Source organism: Castor canadensis, chromosome 1 (genome assembly GCF_047511655.1).
Source record: "Castor canadensis chromosome 1, mCasCan1.hap1v2, whole genome shotgun sequence".
Classification (NCBI taxonomy): Eukaryota; Metazoa; Chordata; class Mammalia; order Rodentia; family Castoridae; genus Castor; species Castor canadensis.
This window is the reverse complement of record NC_133386.1, coordinates 27,181,867-27,199,601: the sequence shown is the minus strand read 5'-3', so window position 1 is coordinate 27,199,601 and position 17,735 is coordinate 27,181,867. Positions and strand designations below refer to the sequence as shown.

The window sequence follows — 17,735 nt, the reverse complement described above, 5'->3', positions numbered from 1 at the left end:
CAACATGCACACTCACACTGGAAGGGAAGAAGACCAAACCAGACATGCCTTGGCAGCCAGCCTTCAAGAAACCCTAGAGTACACTCAGAAAGAAGTATTCTCAGAATATTAAGGTTTCCCCCCAAAGGAATTACAAAGTTGTTCATTTGCTTTATGTCTTTATTCTGGAACGCTTGGATCTTCTTCATGTCTCCGTACACCCTGCCTGAGCATTTCCCTTTCTCCATTGTGCCCCTCTCCCACACATGACAACACATCTTCTTGGGTTAAGGCCCTCTCCTTTAAGCTGCAGCTTAGATAGCAGTTCATCCTGTCCCTGTCCTGCTTTTACTGGGTCCCATGATTCCTCTATTGTGCCATTCTCTCCACTGGGCTCAGGGAGCTGTGTTGTCATCTCGGTATACTTCTGACACAGTGGAGGCTCTCAATAAATATTTGTTGAATAAATGGATGAATATAGGTATGTATGAATTAATGTTCTATATATTTTGTAATACAGATGAATATTTGACTAGCAGCTCCTGGGACATAAAAGAAACTCCTCAAAATAATATTCATGACACTAAAAAATCCCATATATGCCCCAAATCCCATAAAATTTGTTGGTTTTATTTTGCCCAGATCTCTGACTGCACATCTGATTAAGTGCTCTTCATTATGTGAAGGCTGTCTACTTAAAATCTTAGCAGAAGGAAAACCAGGCTCATACATGGATCCATCCATCCATCCATTCATTCATTCATTCATTAATTCATTCATTCAACAAGCATCTAGTGAAGGTTTACTGTGTACAAAATAGAAGAAAATATAGATTTGTAGATTTGATCACGTCCCTGACTCTTAAAAAACAAACAAAAAAATCCTATAGGCTTTAGTTATATAGAAGTGTTTACATCCATATGTAGATGTTACTAGAAAACCAACAATACTATCCAGTTTGCTTCCATTTTCTTTTAGCTGTATGAAGCATATGGCTGAAGCTGTTGTGCAAGTACTGTGATGTGCTTGGCTCTGAAAGCTTGTGCTCCTTTAGTTGCCTTCAGAGCAGATTTTCGGGTTTGTTGGTCTGGGGCTTTTAATCTTTATTTTATTTGACTTTGATGATTAATCTATAAACCCCCTCAGTCCATTTAGAACTCAACAGGGATAAGTGAAGTAAATAACAATATTGTTATTAGCTATAGCTTAAATAACTTAATAGAGTTTTCTCGTGTCTTTAAGTAGAAATTCTGGATCTTGGATTATGTAGAACAAAACCAGGAAGCTGCATAGACTTGGTTTAGCCATGCTCCAGGGAGGGCATGGGTTATGTGAATATAGCTTGGTCATGTTATCTCTCTTCCCCTTTCTCCCGCCCACCCTCCCTTAAGAAGGGATCTCACTATTTGAGTTTGCCTAGGCTGACCTCAAACTCATGACCTCCTTGCCTCAGCCTTCTGATAAACTAGAATTACAGGCATATACCACTGCACCTGGTTTCCTCTTTCTTAATTCTCCTCCCAGCTCTCTCTTGCTACCACAAATCAACCCACCAAATTTGAAACTTAGATTTTAAATAAAAATGTGAAAGTATAGCACAAGGTGCTTTCCATTACATTGTGGCTTTTTTCTGATCAAGAAAGGAAGAGGATTTTTCCTTAAGAATATCTTAATCCTGCCAAATTTTGAATTTCTTTAAATCAATAACAAAATATTCCTGTATATAAAGTACTCTCAGAAAACTCCATCTTAGTACACATGAAAAAACCCAATTAAGAAAATTGATACATTCTGCTCTGTATCAGGTTCTCAATTCTAGCTGCTTATTAGGAAGTTGTCTATGTACTTATAATGCACAGCTGAGTTGAGAATGCTCTGGGTTAACATTTTTTGAGGTCAGGGGTTGAGAAGCTGAAGAAAATTATGAATTCCTCCCTAAAAAATGTATGTGCACACACAGTGTTACATTCATGAACTTTCCGAAGCCCATCTGTGGATCTTAGTTTAAAGACTACAGGCTGCATGTCAGCCCTAAGTAATGCCAGAGATGCTGGTGCTGAGACCGCGCTCTGAGAACCAGAGCTAGGAAAATGGGACCAGCAATGTGTCACCTCCAGGTGATCCTGATGAACACTAAAACTCGAGGACCATCGCCTCCAGGAAACTGCAGTTTACATTTCCTGTAACTTGGCCTATTTGAGGGCCGAGATTTTAAAAACAACATATGATGAAAGACATTTTATCTTTTATAGTCACTCTTTTGACATCGAATGATTTTTGTAATGGAGGCATGTATTTCAAGTACTAGGAAAAACTTTTAAAACTGGAAAATTAATCATGGTATCTGTGTATCTTATATTATTATTTGCCTTTAATTTCATGCCTAATTTTAGCAGTTATTATGAGTCTCTTTTTTTTAGTGTAATCTAGCCCTTATCTCCATCTCAGGATGTTTGTTCTTATACTGAAATATCTTTTTCTGTTACTGTGTTGTGTCCTATTAGAAAGCAAGGGTTAAAAAAATAGAAAGCAAGAGTTATTATGTTCTATAGAGATAATGGTTACCCTGTCAAGGCAGATTAACATATATCCCATGTAAACATGTTAAAGGATGAATTTTAAAATGAGGATCATGACTCTCATAGAAACATAGTATAAACATGTGTCAAAGGTTTTTATTTAACTCACTTATGTAACTCAGGTAAGATTTTAGAGCTAGCTCAAAGGAACCAAAGACCAGGCACATAAAGGCAATCACTAAATGCTGAAATGTATTTACTAACAAGTGCAAAACTGGTCAGTATCTACAGGACAATAAAATGTAAGATTTGAAGCCATCTCTTGGGAGAGGACATTATTCATTGCAACCTTTATGGATGTGAATCATTTGCATTGTGAACAGTTTTCTATAATTTACAGAATTGTAAAATAGACCAGTCAAAGACTGAAAGGCATAGACCCCTATAAAATCAGAAGGACCCTAAGTCTATACCAGTGCTTCACTGAAAGGACACCTAGTAATCTCGTTGCTGGTTTTAGTCTTTCACAGTTGTCTGACAGCAGGGTAACAGGCAAAGGAGGCAAGTCCTCACACAGGGGACTGAAACTGAGAAAGAGGATCATAGGTAGGTGTCACAAAGATACCCTGTCATCTCATAGGCTACCCTGGGTCTAGCCTTGAAGGAGGCTAGGAGTGTGTTTCCTTGTAGGGATGAGAAGGAAAGAGGACTTTTGTCATGAGGAAGCAAGAGGTTAGCTGGGAAAGATTCTACTTACTGTCATGCCATTGCTTTCTCTTTTGTTTAACACTTTTTATTTTAGCAGTCTTTCTTTTTTAATGTTTGTGTTTTCATCATCCTTTATTTTTAGCACAGTCTTTTTTTTTTTTAATATCCTTTAGGCTGGCTGCAATTGGGAACTATATGTGGCCTTCAGAGAGTCCTGATTGACTCCAAGACCTAGAATTAAAGGAAAGGCAGTACTGCCAGAGGCTTTTGGGGGTAGTGGTGGTAATTAAAAAGAGACTCCCAAAAGGGCAGTGGTACAGTGTCTTTTCTATGAGGGGCCTCCCAGGGTCCGCTGTGGAGTCTCTTTACTAGTTCAGAAAGCATATTTTTTCTACCTTATTATTTTTATTGTAAACTTCTTCAAATTTGTAGAACTAGATGGGATTTAATTACTTAACTAATAGAGAAATGTCTTTGTTATTTGCATTAATTTGAATCACTATATTCATAGTTCTATATCATTATAGTTTTAGAACTTTCTTGTATACTAATCAAGTATAGGTACATGAACATTCGCTAATTCAGTGGCCCTTGACATCTGTCAGTTACAAGACCTGAGTAAATAAGAAACTGGAGTGGAAAAGTTGGATCAGGAGCATAATTTACAGATACCTTGCATTAGAAGCCTGTCTTATTTCTCTGATTCTCTTCTCCATCATAGTTGACACTAACATACTGAAAAAATACACATAGATGAGTTAGGGGTAAATTAACACAACCATCGTTGTGTCCCCTGTGAATTGGGACACAATGAAGATTGGCAGTTTGCCTTTTATGAGGGACTACTTTTAGTAGAGACACTTAGCTGATTCTGGCTCTGCTGCTCCAGTGTGAAGGCTGTGGCATTGTGAAGGCTGTTAACCCTGATCCCAAGGGAATCAGACAATCCCTGTCTCTGAGAGTCTCTAGCACAGGTTCCACACTCAACTTGGAATAAGCAGTTTTGTGAAGGGGAGAGCTGTACTTTATCTTCCTTCCCATCCCCTTGTCTCCAGCTTACATTTTCTGACATTCAAATATTTTTAGATACTGTGCCCATGATGCAATATTTCTCTCTTTCTACTTCTTTACTATGAGAAAAATCTTAAACCATCCATTAAGCAAAATAGTCTTAGTTCACAGTCATTCTTTTCAACATTTGTCAGGAGGTACGGAATTTGTAGCTCTCTGGTGAGGAAGGGAATCCTTGTAGGCAATTTCAGCTATTGAAGCCAATCCCCAAAATGGATCTTGAAAAGGAAAACTAGGCCTTTTACCAGAACCATGCCCCTGGTTTTTCCTACATAAAAACATGTTCACTGGTGGATGAGGTACTGTTGCACACTACGGGATGGGGATGTTTGCTGCCTGTTTTGAATCTTTGTGCACCTAAACATGTTTCTTCTTAATTCATTTTGTTTTATAGGTAGCTGACTGTTCTTGGGATGAAACGATAAAGATATATGATCCTGCATGTCTTGCTGTTCCTGCTTGAAATGCATAGTTCTGCTCAGAAACAAGGATGTTAGTTGAAGAACTACTTACCAGCAAATAAATCAACTATTGAAAACATAGACATACATTTATGTGCTGTTCAAACTTACCCTGGCATCAGTTTTGAGGCAGCTAGTAAATACTTTGGCTCACTCTGTAAACCTAATACCTCTTAAAATAAGCCATAGCTCTTAAAATGCTAAGGAATCATTGATGTTAAGGTATATTTTGTAATATTTGGAAAAATGTAATCTCTATTGTAAAATGGATTAAAATATGGGAGATATATAGATTATATGGATAGTGATATGTTTCATTTTTAATTTTTCATTTTTGATGTAAAATATAATCACTGCTGTTGATATAAATCAAAATAAACTTCTCTTGATCACTTATCATTTTATGGCATTCCCAATAAGAGTGCTTTTAAAAATATATTGCATGTGTGAACACAATACTGTATGCTATGTAGCCAAAGCTGTACCTCATTTACGGACGCTAAATAGATTTAATTTACTGAGTATCTACTATGTGTCTGACATATAGCCTGATAAAGTTCTCTCAAGGAACAGTGCCATGCTTTAAAAACAGGTAGTGGGCCAGGTGTGGTGGTGCATGTCTGTAATACAGTACTTGGTAAGCTGAGGCAGGTTGATCTCAAATTCAAGGCCAGGTTTGGCTATCTAGCAAGACCCTGTCTCAAAAAAAAAGGAAAGTAAAAAAAAAAAGAACATGGAATTTTGTGAACTAAGAACTTACTTTTAAAAACATTCATTCAAATCTTTTTAGATATTTTACCCATGACTATATTTTTCTCTGTCCACTTCTCTACTAATCAAAAATTTTAGCCAAGCATGAGGTACATGCTTGTAATCCCAGCTCTAAGGCGGCTGAGGCAGGAGGATTGTGACTTCAAGGCCAGCCTGGGCTAAACAAAGTCTTAGATCCTACTAAGGCTTCTAGCTGTTGCCCATGAAAGTAACACAAACCCCTCCTTGCTACCACCCTAAAGGTCCTTGAAAAATTCATTGTTGCTGACTACATAAAGCAGGTCTTTTGATCTTTTTAATAAATAAATAAAAGCTACTTTGCATAACATTTTATATATTAAAACATGTTAGAAATTCTTAAGTTTTTTGGGTTTTTTTTTTTTTTTTTCTGTACTGGGGATTGAATTCAGGGAGTTTATAGACACGCCTGTAAGCCCAGCAGTCAGGGGAAAGAGGCAGGAGAATTACGAGCTCAAGACTAGCCTGGGCTACATAGCAAGACCCTGTCTCAGAAGAAAACAAAGTCTCCCTGGCTTCATTTCTTCCTATATTTCAGAGATGTTAGAAATATTTAGAGCATTGACTTTTTAATACTTAACTCAGCTTCCAGAATCTGTCAGTGTGAAAGAATGTTGCTGACCGATTATCTAGTTGGTTCTGGAGCTAATATTGGAAAACCAGAAAGAGCAGAGCTGGATTCTCTCCTAAAAGAAAATGTGCAAAGTTTTTTAGTTCTTGGTAGCTCATGAGCTCAGCAGCTTCTGGACATTCCTTCCAGGTTGGGAAAATCAGCATTGGTCTCCTGGCTGCTGGCTCTTAGCTTTCATCCTGTCCACCTCCCAAGCTGCCCCTGCACCTGCAGTGAGAAGAGCAGCAAGGAGTGGGTGGAGGGAAAAAGGCCTGGGGTGCAGTGAGATGCTTAGAACATGCTATTCCTTTTAATGTTTATAACCTCCCCGCAAGGCAGTCCTCCCTGTTCTCCAGACAAGGAAGCCAAGGTTTGCAGGAGTCAGGAAGTAATGAAACCAGATTTGAAGTCTGGAATGACTGAATCCAATCCTTTGGTGCTGCCACATGGCTTCCTTAGGAATAGCAGAAATTGGCTTACTGAGCAGGAGTCAGGATGTGAAACTCTGATGACTAGATCCTGATCATTCCTGAGAGAACTGGCAAAACGGAATTCCCAAGACTAAAGAGTTAAGAAGCTAAGTCCATCACTCCCAGGGATATCCAGGCTGAGGGCCAACTGTTCTTTTTGTCTTTGGCACTTCTTAATTGTTCATCTTAGCAATAATTTAGCTTTTCAAAAAATGAGCTCTTAGCAATTTCTTAATAGGCCTCTTCTTGGATGTGCTAGTCCATTTAAATGATTTTTTTTACTTCTTTTTTTTAATTTTATTATTCATATGTGCATATGAGGCTTGGGTCATTTCTCCCCCCTGCCCCCACCCCCTCCCTTACCCCCCCACTCTACCCCCCTCCCTCTCCCCCCCCACCCCCTCAATACCCAGCAGAAACTATTTTGCCCTTATTTCTAATTTTGTTGTAGAGAGAATATAAGCAATAATAGGAAGGAACAAGGGTTTTTGCTGGGTGAGATAAGGATAGCTATACAGGGAGTTGACTCACATTAATTTCCTGTGCGTGTGTGTTACCTTCTAGGTTAATTCTTTTTGATTTAACCTTTTTTTTTTTACTTCTATACATGTATATGGAATGCTGAATACACCTGGCTTTCCCAACCTGGGCTTCACAGCCTTTGCACTCATTTTGTTCCAGCCAAAGTCATGTTCACTAAACCAGCTTCTCCTGCTGCACATGCTTCTTCATTGGTTGTCGAAGAGTCAAGCCAAATGCTAGAGTAAGTCAAACTAAAGACCTAAGTGCCATCCTCCCCCATTCCCATCTGTACACAATTTAGTCCCTAGGTCCTGGCCCTTTTACCCCCAAAATACTTACCCATTCTGTCCCTTCCCCTGAACTGCTGCCTGGTTGAAGCCATCGTTAGCTTTCCTCTGGACAGCTGCAGTTGCTACCTGAACAGCGTGTCTGTTACTAGTCCTGTGCCCGCACAGCCATCCTCCTCCACAGAGCTGCCAGATTCTGATCTACAATGCTATCTGAGCATCCCAAATTCAGTGTGAAGCCTTTCTCTGCTTGTAGGGTCACCCACAGGAAGAACTTCACTAACCTGGCAACCAGGGTTCTCTGGGCTAGTCCCTGCCTCTCTCTGTGGCACTGCTGCACTTCTCAAGCAACACCAGTGTGCCCACAAATGCCCTGTGGAAATCATACAGTCTTCCTATCTATGCTAAAGTTCACCTATGTACATCAGCAACTATGTACAGCTGCCCTGTTCTGGGCCTGGCAAGTTCTTTCCTATCATTTAAAAGTGACATGAAATGGCTAAAGAAAAAGATCGACAACATACAAATTAAAATAGCAAAGCACTCCATCAACAAAGCTAATGGAGGGAGAGGCTGTAATGGAAGGCTTTATTAAATCCAGAATTTATAGAGCTCTTAAACATCACCAACAGAACTAAACACAAAAGTGAACAAGGGATGTCAATAGACAGTTCAGGGAAATAGGCAAATGGTGAATATACTCCAAAAAGATTTAGACTCAACGCTGACAAAGAATTACAAATTAAAATGAGACTGAACCCTTTTTTTTAATACGACAGTTTGACAAACATTGAAAATATTGATAGTATTCAGTTTTAGTTAAAATGAGAGCACTGTTACACAGTTTGGGTAGACAATTTGGCAATAAGCCAATAAGTTACCCTTGACCCAGCCGTTCCACTTCCAGATCCTCAAAGAAGTATGTGTAAGAATAAATATCCAAGAGTACATATTATTTCATTGTTTTGGAAAATCTAAATGTCTGGCTACAAGAGAAAGTTTATACTATAGAATAGTCATTTAAAAGAATAAGCTATCCTGACTATGACGGTCATATTACCTACTTCAACATAACACATTGTCTCAAAACTTAGCAGTTAAAGCACATTCATTGCTTCACAGTTTTAGTAGGTCAGGAATCCACAAGCAGCTTAGCTGATTTGCTCAGGCTCAGCATTTCTGTGCCATTTGGGTAAGCCGCCTCTTTCAGCCTCAGGATTGGCTTCCCTTCAGTCACATGATTGTTAGCCAGACTCTGCTACTCACCACGAGGGACTTCCCACAGGTTATCCAAGGTGTTCTCACTGTGTGGCCTTTGGCTTCCTCCCAGATAGCATCCTCAGCCTTTTATGACTGAATTTCAGGAGTGACTTACCCTCACTTCTGTCAGGTTCTGTTGGTCCCAAAGATCAACCCTGTTACAGTGTGGGAAGCTAACAAGAGTTGAGTATGAGGAAACGGGGTCATTAGGGACTATATTGAAAGCTGATAACCACAGTATGCTTTTAAATAGCAAAGTACAGATGGCATGTGTGTGATATTTGGATTTTTTTGGTGGTACTAGGATTTGAGTTCAAGACCTCATGTTTGTTAGGCAGGTGCTCTACCAATTGATCCATGCCCCAACTCCTAATTTTAGTTCTTAAAGAGGGAGTCTATTCGTGTATAAATACAATGCAACGAAGACTGAAAGGTAGCCAGCTGTGTGCAGTGGGGGTGGAGGATGGGGAACACTGAAGATGGCATGTTTACATGTTATTTATAAAGTTTGTTTTCCTTTTATGTACTACAATGAATGAGTATGTGTTACTTTTACAATTAAAAATAATGTAGGGGAGAAAGGAGTGCTAAGAGTGATACAGGGGTGGTCAAAGTACATCATATGCACATATTTCCATATAATGAAAGCCCTTACTATGTACAACTTAGCATACACTAATTTAAAAAATAATGAAGTAATGGGGCCAAGTGCATTTGTAATCCCAGCTACTCAGGAAATGGACGTAGGAAGATCTTGGTCTCAAGCCAGCAGGGCAAAACGCAAAGATCCTATCTAAAAACAAACTAAAGCAAAAAGGGTGTGTGGCTCAAGTAGTAAAGCACCTGCTGGAAGCCTTGAGTTTAAGCCCTAGCACTGCCAAAAATAAAAAAAATAATAATAAACATTTTAAAAGGTCATATTTCTTTCTCTAGGAAGCCTTCTCTGCTACCTGTCACGCTGACTGGATTGTTAGCCAGACTCTGCTACTCTTGGGTGCTTCCCTGTTTCCTGCAGCGACTTCACTGTCCCACTAGCTTCTGTGTGCTACCTCACCCCCATCTGTGATACCCAAGAACCTACTGAATGCTCCTCTTTGACCCCCTCCTGGCTAACAGACTACCTAGCAAAATACTTGCTCTGTGTGTTTGCTGAATGAATGAACTGAAAGATTGATTTCATGCCACTAATATTTATTGAGTAGCTCTAAAGATAAAGAGCTTGCGTCTGCATGGTTGATACCTTGATTCCAGTTGGTCAGATAGCTATTTGGCTTCAGATCTACAAGCTTGTTCCATTAACAGTGCTAAACATAGTATTCTTATTTCTCCCCCCACCCACAGTTTCTATAGGAACTTATCTAGTAGCTGGTTTTGTGGGAGATGAGGTTACAAAATTTTAAAGCTCTAATAAAGAACTAGATGCAATAAAGTGGAGAAAATGTGTTGGGTGTCTTGCCACTGTAGGTTTCAAACATTAAGCTAAGTAGTCTTGCCTAAATGAGAAGGGTAAGGTAGCTGAGTCAGCCTCTGATCTTCCACCTGATGTTAGGATGGCAAATGGAAGCAATTATAACTGCTGGCAGAAATGAATCATTCCAAAACTAGGTCTGTGCAGCCACTTTGTAATATTCACTCAGGATGGCTTACAGCAGTCAGCCTTTAATTGAAATGGTCCCTAGAAACAGAAATCTATTTCTTGATGCCTTTAAAAAGTTGTTTTTCAGTTTTTATCTCTGTGTATATTTTGAATGTATGCTTAAACCATAATTTGACTGCTGCTTCATGCTTTTTTATTGCCTAAAGAAATAACATAAACCCTTAAAAAAAAAAAAGTCCCTTAAATAGCCTGTAGTGTGTAACCACAACTTCAATAAAAACAAGAGCAACCAGGAGAACCGGAAGCATGGGTTTTCTGTATAATGTTGTCCAGCGTTATTCCTGGAAAGCTAGCAGACTGGGCCATTCACATACGTTTTTCCTGTGCAGGACAGGCAGGTGGCCCTACTAGGCTCTGAGCACGTGTGCTAAGGAACTGGTCAAGACGGAGCTCCCACTCAACCAAATCAGCACGCACATCAGACAAAGCTGGTTCAGAAAGAAGTACTGCAGCGAGACTGCAATCCCTGCTGCATCTTTTTCCTGCTGCGATGCTAATAACTACAGCCTAAACACCTGGCTGTGATCCGCACCGAGGTGAGACTGTAAGCAGAAAGAAGAATTGAGAGAGAAAAGGCTCCCGTGTGTCAAGGCAAGGTGGTGGGGCGGTTAAGGGTTAGGAGGTTGCTACTGGTGGCTCCCAGTGACCAAAAGCGGAGGAGTGCAGTGATCTCACTTCCTCGCACCCATGAACCTTGGCCTTGGCCACAGATTTCACGTATCTGTGTCTGGCGTTCAGCATGGAACTCGCTTGAGCAGCTGCTGAGCTCTCGCGGGGCAGAGCACGACTTCCCTGGGAAGTGAATTCAGATCATACTCACTGGGCTTGCGCCCTTTTACTCTTTGCTATGCAGGAAGTACACAATGCACAAGTCCCGCGGGGCCCAGGAAGGTGGGACCCACATCTCTCATCGTCCTGCTCCCCAAAGCGGCCCATGACTGTCCCGCAGGCTGCCACCGGTTCCCTGGAATCCAAGAAAGCTACGCGGAGCTCCTTGCAGGGTGGAGAGCCCGGGGTTCCAGTCCCCACCTCACCTCTGTCTCCTCCCACACTCCCGGTTCCTGGGGGCATCTAATGCCTCCTCTTCCATCGCTCAGGCAGCGTCGCCTCCACGCTTCTCCTGCACTGGTAGTGACTACCTGCACCACGGACTTAGTTTCTGCCCTTTTGCTTATTTTACATCTTCTCCTCACTTAAATGCGTGCCTCCACCCCAGGATTCGCAGCCCTTCGAAGCCACCAGCAGAGTGACTTCCCTAGACCCTTCCTGGAAGGCGCGCAGATCTCGGTGCGCTTAGGGGGGCTCTAAAGCACCCCCAAGCCAGGGGCGCTTTCGATGTCCGGGATCTGCCCTGCATCTTGAGTGTCAGGGGCTCCGCCGCCCTCCGGCACCGACGGGTGTCGCTTCCCGCTGCTGCGCTGGGAGAAACCGTGGGTGGAAATCCGCTGCGGCACGCGGGCACCCGGGCTGGGCAGTCGTCACTTGTTGCGACCAATAAATGGTGCTCGTTCCTCGAGCGCTGTCGTTTATAATATCCTCTTTAGCAGTGTCGAGGTCCCCCAGCCCGCGCCCCTAGGCTTGGCCGCTGCTGGAAGAGAAAAGAAGCCGCGCCCCTGGGTGGGCGCGGGAGACCCGAGGGGCGCGGGCCGGTCCTGCCCTGTGCCAGCCGCACCAGTGAACCCAGTTGCCCCGCTTCCCTACGCTGGGCTTCCCGGACAGACGGGGAAACTGCGCGGGACACAGCCCATCGCGGCTCGTCACCCACTTACTAATCGCTGTCGCTAGGATTCCCGCCACTCCTTCCAGACCGTCCCCCCACCCTGCCACTTTTCGGAGTCCCCCGCCCCCGCCCCTGCCTCCCCGGAGCTGCCGGGCAGTCGGACGCGGAGCTGCCGAACGGCGAGGACACCCGGCAGGAGCTGCCCCGTGCCGCCGAGCCCGCGCTCCCTGACCTCCGCCGCCGCCCGGGGCTGGCGCCCCCGCCGCCCTCGCTCCACTCCCCTGCGCTCTCTTCCCGCAGGTCCCCGAGCTCCGCCACCGCGGGTGCGGCGGGGCCGGCGCGATGCGGCAGCTGTGCCGGGGCCGCGTGCTGGGCATCTCGGTGGCCATCGCGCATGGGGTCTTCTCGGGTTCCCTCAATATCCTGCTCAAGTTCCTCATCAGCCGCTACCAGTTTTCCTTCCTGACCCTGGTGCAGTGCCTGACCAGCTCCACGGCGGCGCTGAGCCTGGAGCTGCTGCGGCGCCTCGGGCTCATCGCGGTGCCCCCCTTCGGCCTGAGCCTGGCGCGCTCCTTCGCGGGGGTCGCGGTGCTCTCCACGCTGCAGTCCAGCCTCACGCTCTGGTCCCTGCGCGGCCTCAGCCTGCCCATGTACGTGGTCTTCAAACGCTGCCTGCCCCTGGTCACCATGCTCATCGGCGTCCTGGTGCTCAAGAACGGCGCGCCCTCGCCCGGGGTGCTCGCGGCCGTGCTCATCACCACCTGCGGCGCCGCCCTGGCAGGTGAGCAGGACCCGCGCCCAAACCCCCACCCCACCCCACCGGGCAGAGCCCGCAGAGATCACTTCCATTTGGGGAGACTGAGGCAGGGAGAGGCGGAGAGCTTTGAGAGTGGTCGTGAGGCTTGCGAAAGGGACTTTCTTCTGAGACTCAGCAGAGCCTTGCTCGGCGCTATGGCCTCCTCCCTCGCGGCACCCCACCAAGTGTCCAGGCTTCCGACCCCCGCCCCTGTGGCACCGCGTAACGCCCTTCCCGCCGCCCCCACCCTGTTCTTCCCCTCTCAACCCTTTCCACCGGGAGGGGTGGGAGTGCCAAAGGAGCCGAGGCTGTGGTCTAGGCTGGGACTGAGCCGGAAGGAGGGGGGCCGTGAACTTCCTTGGATTCCGCGGGGCTGGGATGGGGGAGGGGTGGGCGCGAAGCTTGGGCTTCCCCCGCTAGTTTGGGGTGATCGGCGCCGCGCGGGGGTGCTGCAGGCGCTAGGCAGGGGCGCCAGCCTGTGACTTAGGTGCGGGCCGGGCTGAGCGATATGCAGTCGCGAGCATCGTAAGCCCTCATTCCGAGGCCAGGTAGGAGAAGCGACCTTCGCCCCGCGCCTGGCCCGCTCGGGATTTGAGGTCACTAGCTGGAGCTCCCTCTTCCTTCTAGTGCCCCACGGGGCGGGGGATAGAGGTACCGCGCGCCTAGGTGACCTCGGTGCCAACTCAGGGAAGCCACAGCGCCTACCCCGAGGGCATCTGCGCTGTCCGTTGGCCTTTGTCATGGGTGACTTGGAGACAAGTCAGGGAAGACACCTGTCCTGGTGCGCACCATGCATTGACTGAGCTTGGCTGTCGCGGTTGGGCACTCAGGAAGTTGGTGGGCAGAGCTGGAGCGAGAACCCCGTCTACTTCCAATGCGACGCGTCACCCCTGTGGATACCCACCCACGCCAACTCCGTGTCTTCTCTCTTTTTTCTTCCCGTGCTGGCTCGGCCGCCCTCCTCCCGCGCTCCAGGAGCCGGCGACCTGACCGGCGACCCCATTGGGTACGTCACGGGCGTGCTGGCGGTGCTGGTGCACGCCGCCTACCTGGTGCTCATCCAGAAAGCGAGCGCCGACACCGAGCACGGGCCGCTCACAGCCCAGTATGTCATCGCCGTCTCCGCCACCCCGCTGCTGGTCATCTGCTCCTTCGCCAGCACCGACTCCATCCACGCCTGGGCCTTTCCGGGCTGGAAGGACCCGGCCATGGTCTGCATCTTTGTGGCTTGCATCGTAATCGGCTGCGCTATGAACTTCACCACGCTGCACTGTACCTACATCAACTCAGCGGTGACCACCAGCTTCGTGGGCGTGGTGAAGAGCATTGCCACCATCACGGTGGGCATGGTGGCCTTCAACGATGTGGAGCCGACCTCTCTGTTCATTGCCGGCGTCGTGGTGAATACCCTGGGCTCCATCATTTACTGCGTGGCCAAATTCATGGAGACCAGAAGGCAAAGCAACTACGAAGACTTGGAGGAGTCGCAGCCCGCGGAATATGAAAGGCAGCCAAGTGGAGCCCAGCTGCCTTTCGTGATGGAGGAGCTGCCCGGGAAGGGTGGAAATGGGGTGTCAGAGGGTGGGGAGGGAGCAGGTGGCTCCGCTCAACAGAGTGGGCAAGAGTCCAGGGGCAGCCCCCGAGGGGTCCCGCTGGTGGCCAGGAGCTCCCCAATCTCAGACTGCTCTGAAGAAGGAAATAAGAGGTCCTTGAAAGATGCTTACCTGGAAGTATGGAGGTTAGTTAGAGGAACCAAATACATGAAAAAGGATTATTTGATAGAAAATGAAGAGTTACCCAGTCCTTGAAAAGGACATGCGTGTATGTGCATATGTACATACAGTTATTTTATATGTTAGAAGTAACATTTTAATGATGGGCCTCCCAGTTTTATTCTTTGAGGAGTGGGGAAGGGAAGCAAAGAAAGAAGCTGAAAGGAACTAATAGCCCACAAAGTTAGCACCCGTGTGAATTATTTACCTGAGGGATCAGAGAGAAAAAATATGGTGAAGGTGCTTAGCACAGTCAGATAGTTGAATTCAGCTTCAGACTCCTGGCTCATTTATTTTGTTGTCTTTCGAGCCATAAACAAATATATGCATGCACCGAGTCCCTCAGCCACCCCTCTCCAGATATAAGTGAAGGAATGATGGCAGCACTTGATAATTTCAAAGATTATCTTCAGGGGCACACTTTTGATGATAGTAGGAACCGGTTTTTATTTCCAGCTGGGCAGAGTAGATTGTTGAAATGACATCTATAAATACACTGAATTGTTTACTGTTTAGAGTCAAATGCAATATCATGTTTACTCTAATTTTAATTCACTTTTTTTAAAGTAAATGTTCTGTTGTTCTATTATATATTGGGAGGAAATGTTAAGCTATTTTGAAAATAGAAATTCTTAGGTTTAATTGTGAAGTGTAAGAGTTTGCTTTTTGTAATTGTAAAAATATCTTGAGTTGTTTTGGTTCTTGCTTCATAATATTTAGTATTGAATGCCATAACCTTTTTAAAAATCAGTTTTACTATGTAATATTATTTCAAGCAAATTCAGTGGCTGAATAATTCAGTACTGACTGCAGTCCAGCCAGAAAAGAGACAGACCATCCTGTAACCCAATCCTAAATTGCACTGCACACTCCAAACTGTGCTACCAAAAGAACAACAGCTATATTCACATTGTGATATTTTTCTATCTCAAATTTGTCAAAATAAAGTATGTCTATCTGTTAAAAGATACATTGTCAGAAAGTGGTTTTAAACACATTTATGTTCTATTTATGCCATAGAGTTTGGGTTTGCCTTCCACATGTGGTGTGTAGTGTCTGGTGTTCAGGTGCCAAACCTCTGGGAACTTTCTAAATTAACATGGTACTTTGGTTTTAAACAACAACAACAAAAAAACCCACATTTCTTCTTACGTGCAAGTATAAAAGCCATCCATACCGGAAGTCAGTTCACAGGGAAGTTGAGACAAAATAAATAAATAGTGGTATCCACCAAAGGAGAGGCCTCTGTCAGCTCCTTCGGGAGAGGTACTTTGACAACCATGCTGCTGTCATTTGCTGGCACATTCCTGGGACTCTCAGATGATGGTGTTTTATAGTTTTCTTTCTTTTCCAAAAATCAAAACAGAAGCAAACCTGAAGTTTTGGATCCATCAGTTTGGCCCCATAAGCTGGTGAGCAAGTGAAGTGTGCTATGTGGTTGGTCCCGGTGAAGAGGCTTCCACTGGGGCCTCTTCAGGGCCCTCGCAGTGCAGCAGTTAGAAGTGGCCAGAATTAGAACAGCTTTTTTTTTTTAAGATAACCATTGATTTTGACATTGACATGCTGGAGGGCTATGCCCTGCTGCAACAACGTGACACTGAAAATTAACGGAAAGCAGCAAAGTTGAACAGAGTCTATTTTTAATATCACTGTCAGATAAGTGGATAGAATGATTGCTTTTTGCTGAACGAAATTCCCCTTTGGTTACAAATGTGAGTTTGCATTTATTGCAAAAAGGTTAAACTCTTTCCTGCCAACAAACTTGTAGAGGCTCTGTATTTGAATTCTCCAGAGAAACAGAACGTGTGTGTGTGTGTGTGTGTGTGTGTGTGTGTGTGTGAGAGAGAGAGAGAGAGAGATTTTAAGACGTTAGTGATATTGTGGAGGTTGGTAAGTCTATAAGGTAGGACATTCTGGCAGGGGCCCTATGCTGTAGTCTTGAGGCATAATTCCTTCTTCTGGGAACCTCATTCTTTGCCCCTAAGGGCTTCAAGTGATTGGACGAGGCTCATCCATGTTATAGAGGGTAATATGCTTTATTCAAAATCTACTCATTATAAATGTTAATTGAATCTTTTTTTTTTGTGGTACTGAGGTTTGAACTCAGGGCTTCAAGCTTGCTAGGCAGGTGCTCTACCACTTGAGCCACTCTGCCAGCCCTGTTAATCGAATCTTAAAAATGTTCTCAAGCTGGGTGCTGGTGGCTCATGCCTATAATGCTAGCTATTCGGGAGGTGGAAATCAGGAGGCTTGTGGTTCCAAGGCCAGCCCAGACAAAAAATTAGACCCTATCTCAAAAATATCCAATACAAACAAAGGCTGGAGAAGTGGCTCAGTTGCTAAAGGGTCTGCCTAGCAAGTATGAGGCCCTGAGTTCAAACCCCAAACCACCAAAAAAAAAAAAAAGTCCCCAGAGCAGTCTGTCGACTGCTATTTAACCAAGCAGCTAGGCACTACAGCCTAGCCAAGCTGACACATGAAAGCAACTGTCTCAGACACTTACAGTGTGAGGGGACAGGAGGCAGTGTGGTGACAGGATAAAAAAAAGCACCCAAGAGATGAACAGTGGGAGTTCTGCCACACCCTTTTATTTGGACAAAACTTGGGGTTCTCCACATAGAGCAAGAATGTAAGTCCCAGGGTGGACTGTGAGCCAAGCTTGGGCTCCTTCACAGAAGGTACAAGCAGGTGGCAGCAGTCTTGGCTTCTCAGCCATTCTCCACTGTCAGCATCTCATCAGACCATGGATGGACTCCAGCACACCCTGACATCTGCACTCTGGCAAGACTTTGTGTTGGGCAAGCAGCAGAGCACCACTGTGGATAGAACCCACTGGAAGTCACTCACCATTCTTTCTTGGCTGATCCAGTCTTGGTGCCCCATTTCTGATCACTTGGATCCCTTGGTTCTGAGATAACCTCCTCACTGTGTACCCAATTTGGGCCCTTGCTGTGACAACCTGTTCCCATTGGTTCTTCAGGATGGAGGCTCTGCCTCAGGCTCACCTGTCACTTTTCAGCTGGAACCAGTCTCTGGACCACAGTCATGATGTCAGATAGACTTTAGTATAGCTGTGCTGCTGGCACCTCCCTCTAGTTGCTATCTAGTCCTCTA

General features: G+C 45.1%; 2 protein-coding genes across 3 annotated transcripts in view; both read left to right on the top strand.

Annotated features, from left to right (window-relative positions):
* The window catches only part of Pex7 (peroxisomal biogenesis factor 7), a 63,228-nt gene extending 58,091 nt beyond the window's left edge, over nt 1-5,137 (top strand). For both annotated transcript variants that reach the window (XM_020180398.2, XM_020180399.2), the window contains one exon: nt 4,672-5,137. In XM_020180398.2, coding sequence (XP_020035987.2) covers nt 4,672-4,740 — 69 coding nt within the window. In that variant the 3' untranslated portion in view covers nt 4,741-5,137. The remainder of the gene's footprint in view (nt 1-4,671) is intronic.
* Nucleotides 5,138-12,334: 7,197 nt separating this feature from the next.
* On the top strand, nt 12,335-15,591 carry Slc35d3 (solute carrier family 35 member D3). Its single transcript, XM_020180408.2, has 2 exons — nt 12,335-12,834; nt 13,825-15,591. Exons 1-2 carry the CDS (start codon nt 12,396-12,398, stop codon nt 14,655-14,657), a joined length of 1,272 nt encoding a protein of 423 aa, XP_020035997.1. The 5' UTR covers nt 12,335-12,395; the 3' UTR covers nt 14,658-15,591.
* The last annotated feature ends 2,144 nt before the right edge of the window (nt 15,592-17,735 follow it).

Coding starts and splice junctions, on each gene's coding strand:
- Slc35d3 (XM_020180408.2), top strand. CDS start 12,396: ATGCGGCAGCTGTGCCGGGGCCGCGTGCTGGGCATCTCGGTGGCCATC. Junction 12,835..13,824: donor CTGCGGCGCCGCCCTGGCAG/GTGAGCAGGACC, acceptor CCCGCGCTCCAG/GAGCCGGCGACCTGACCGGC.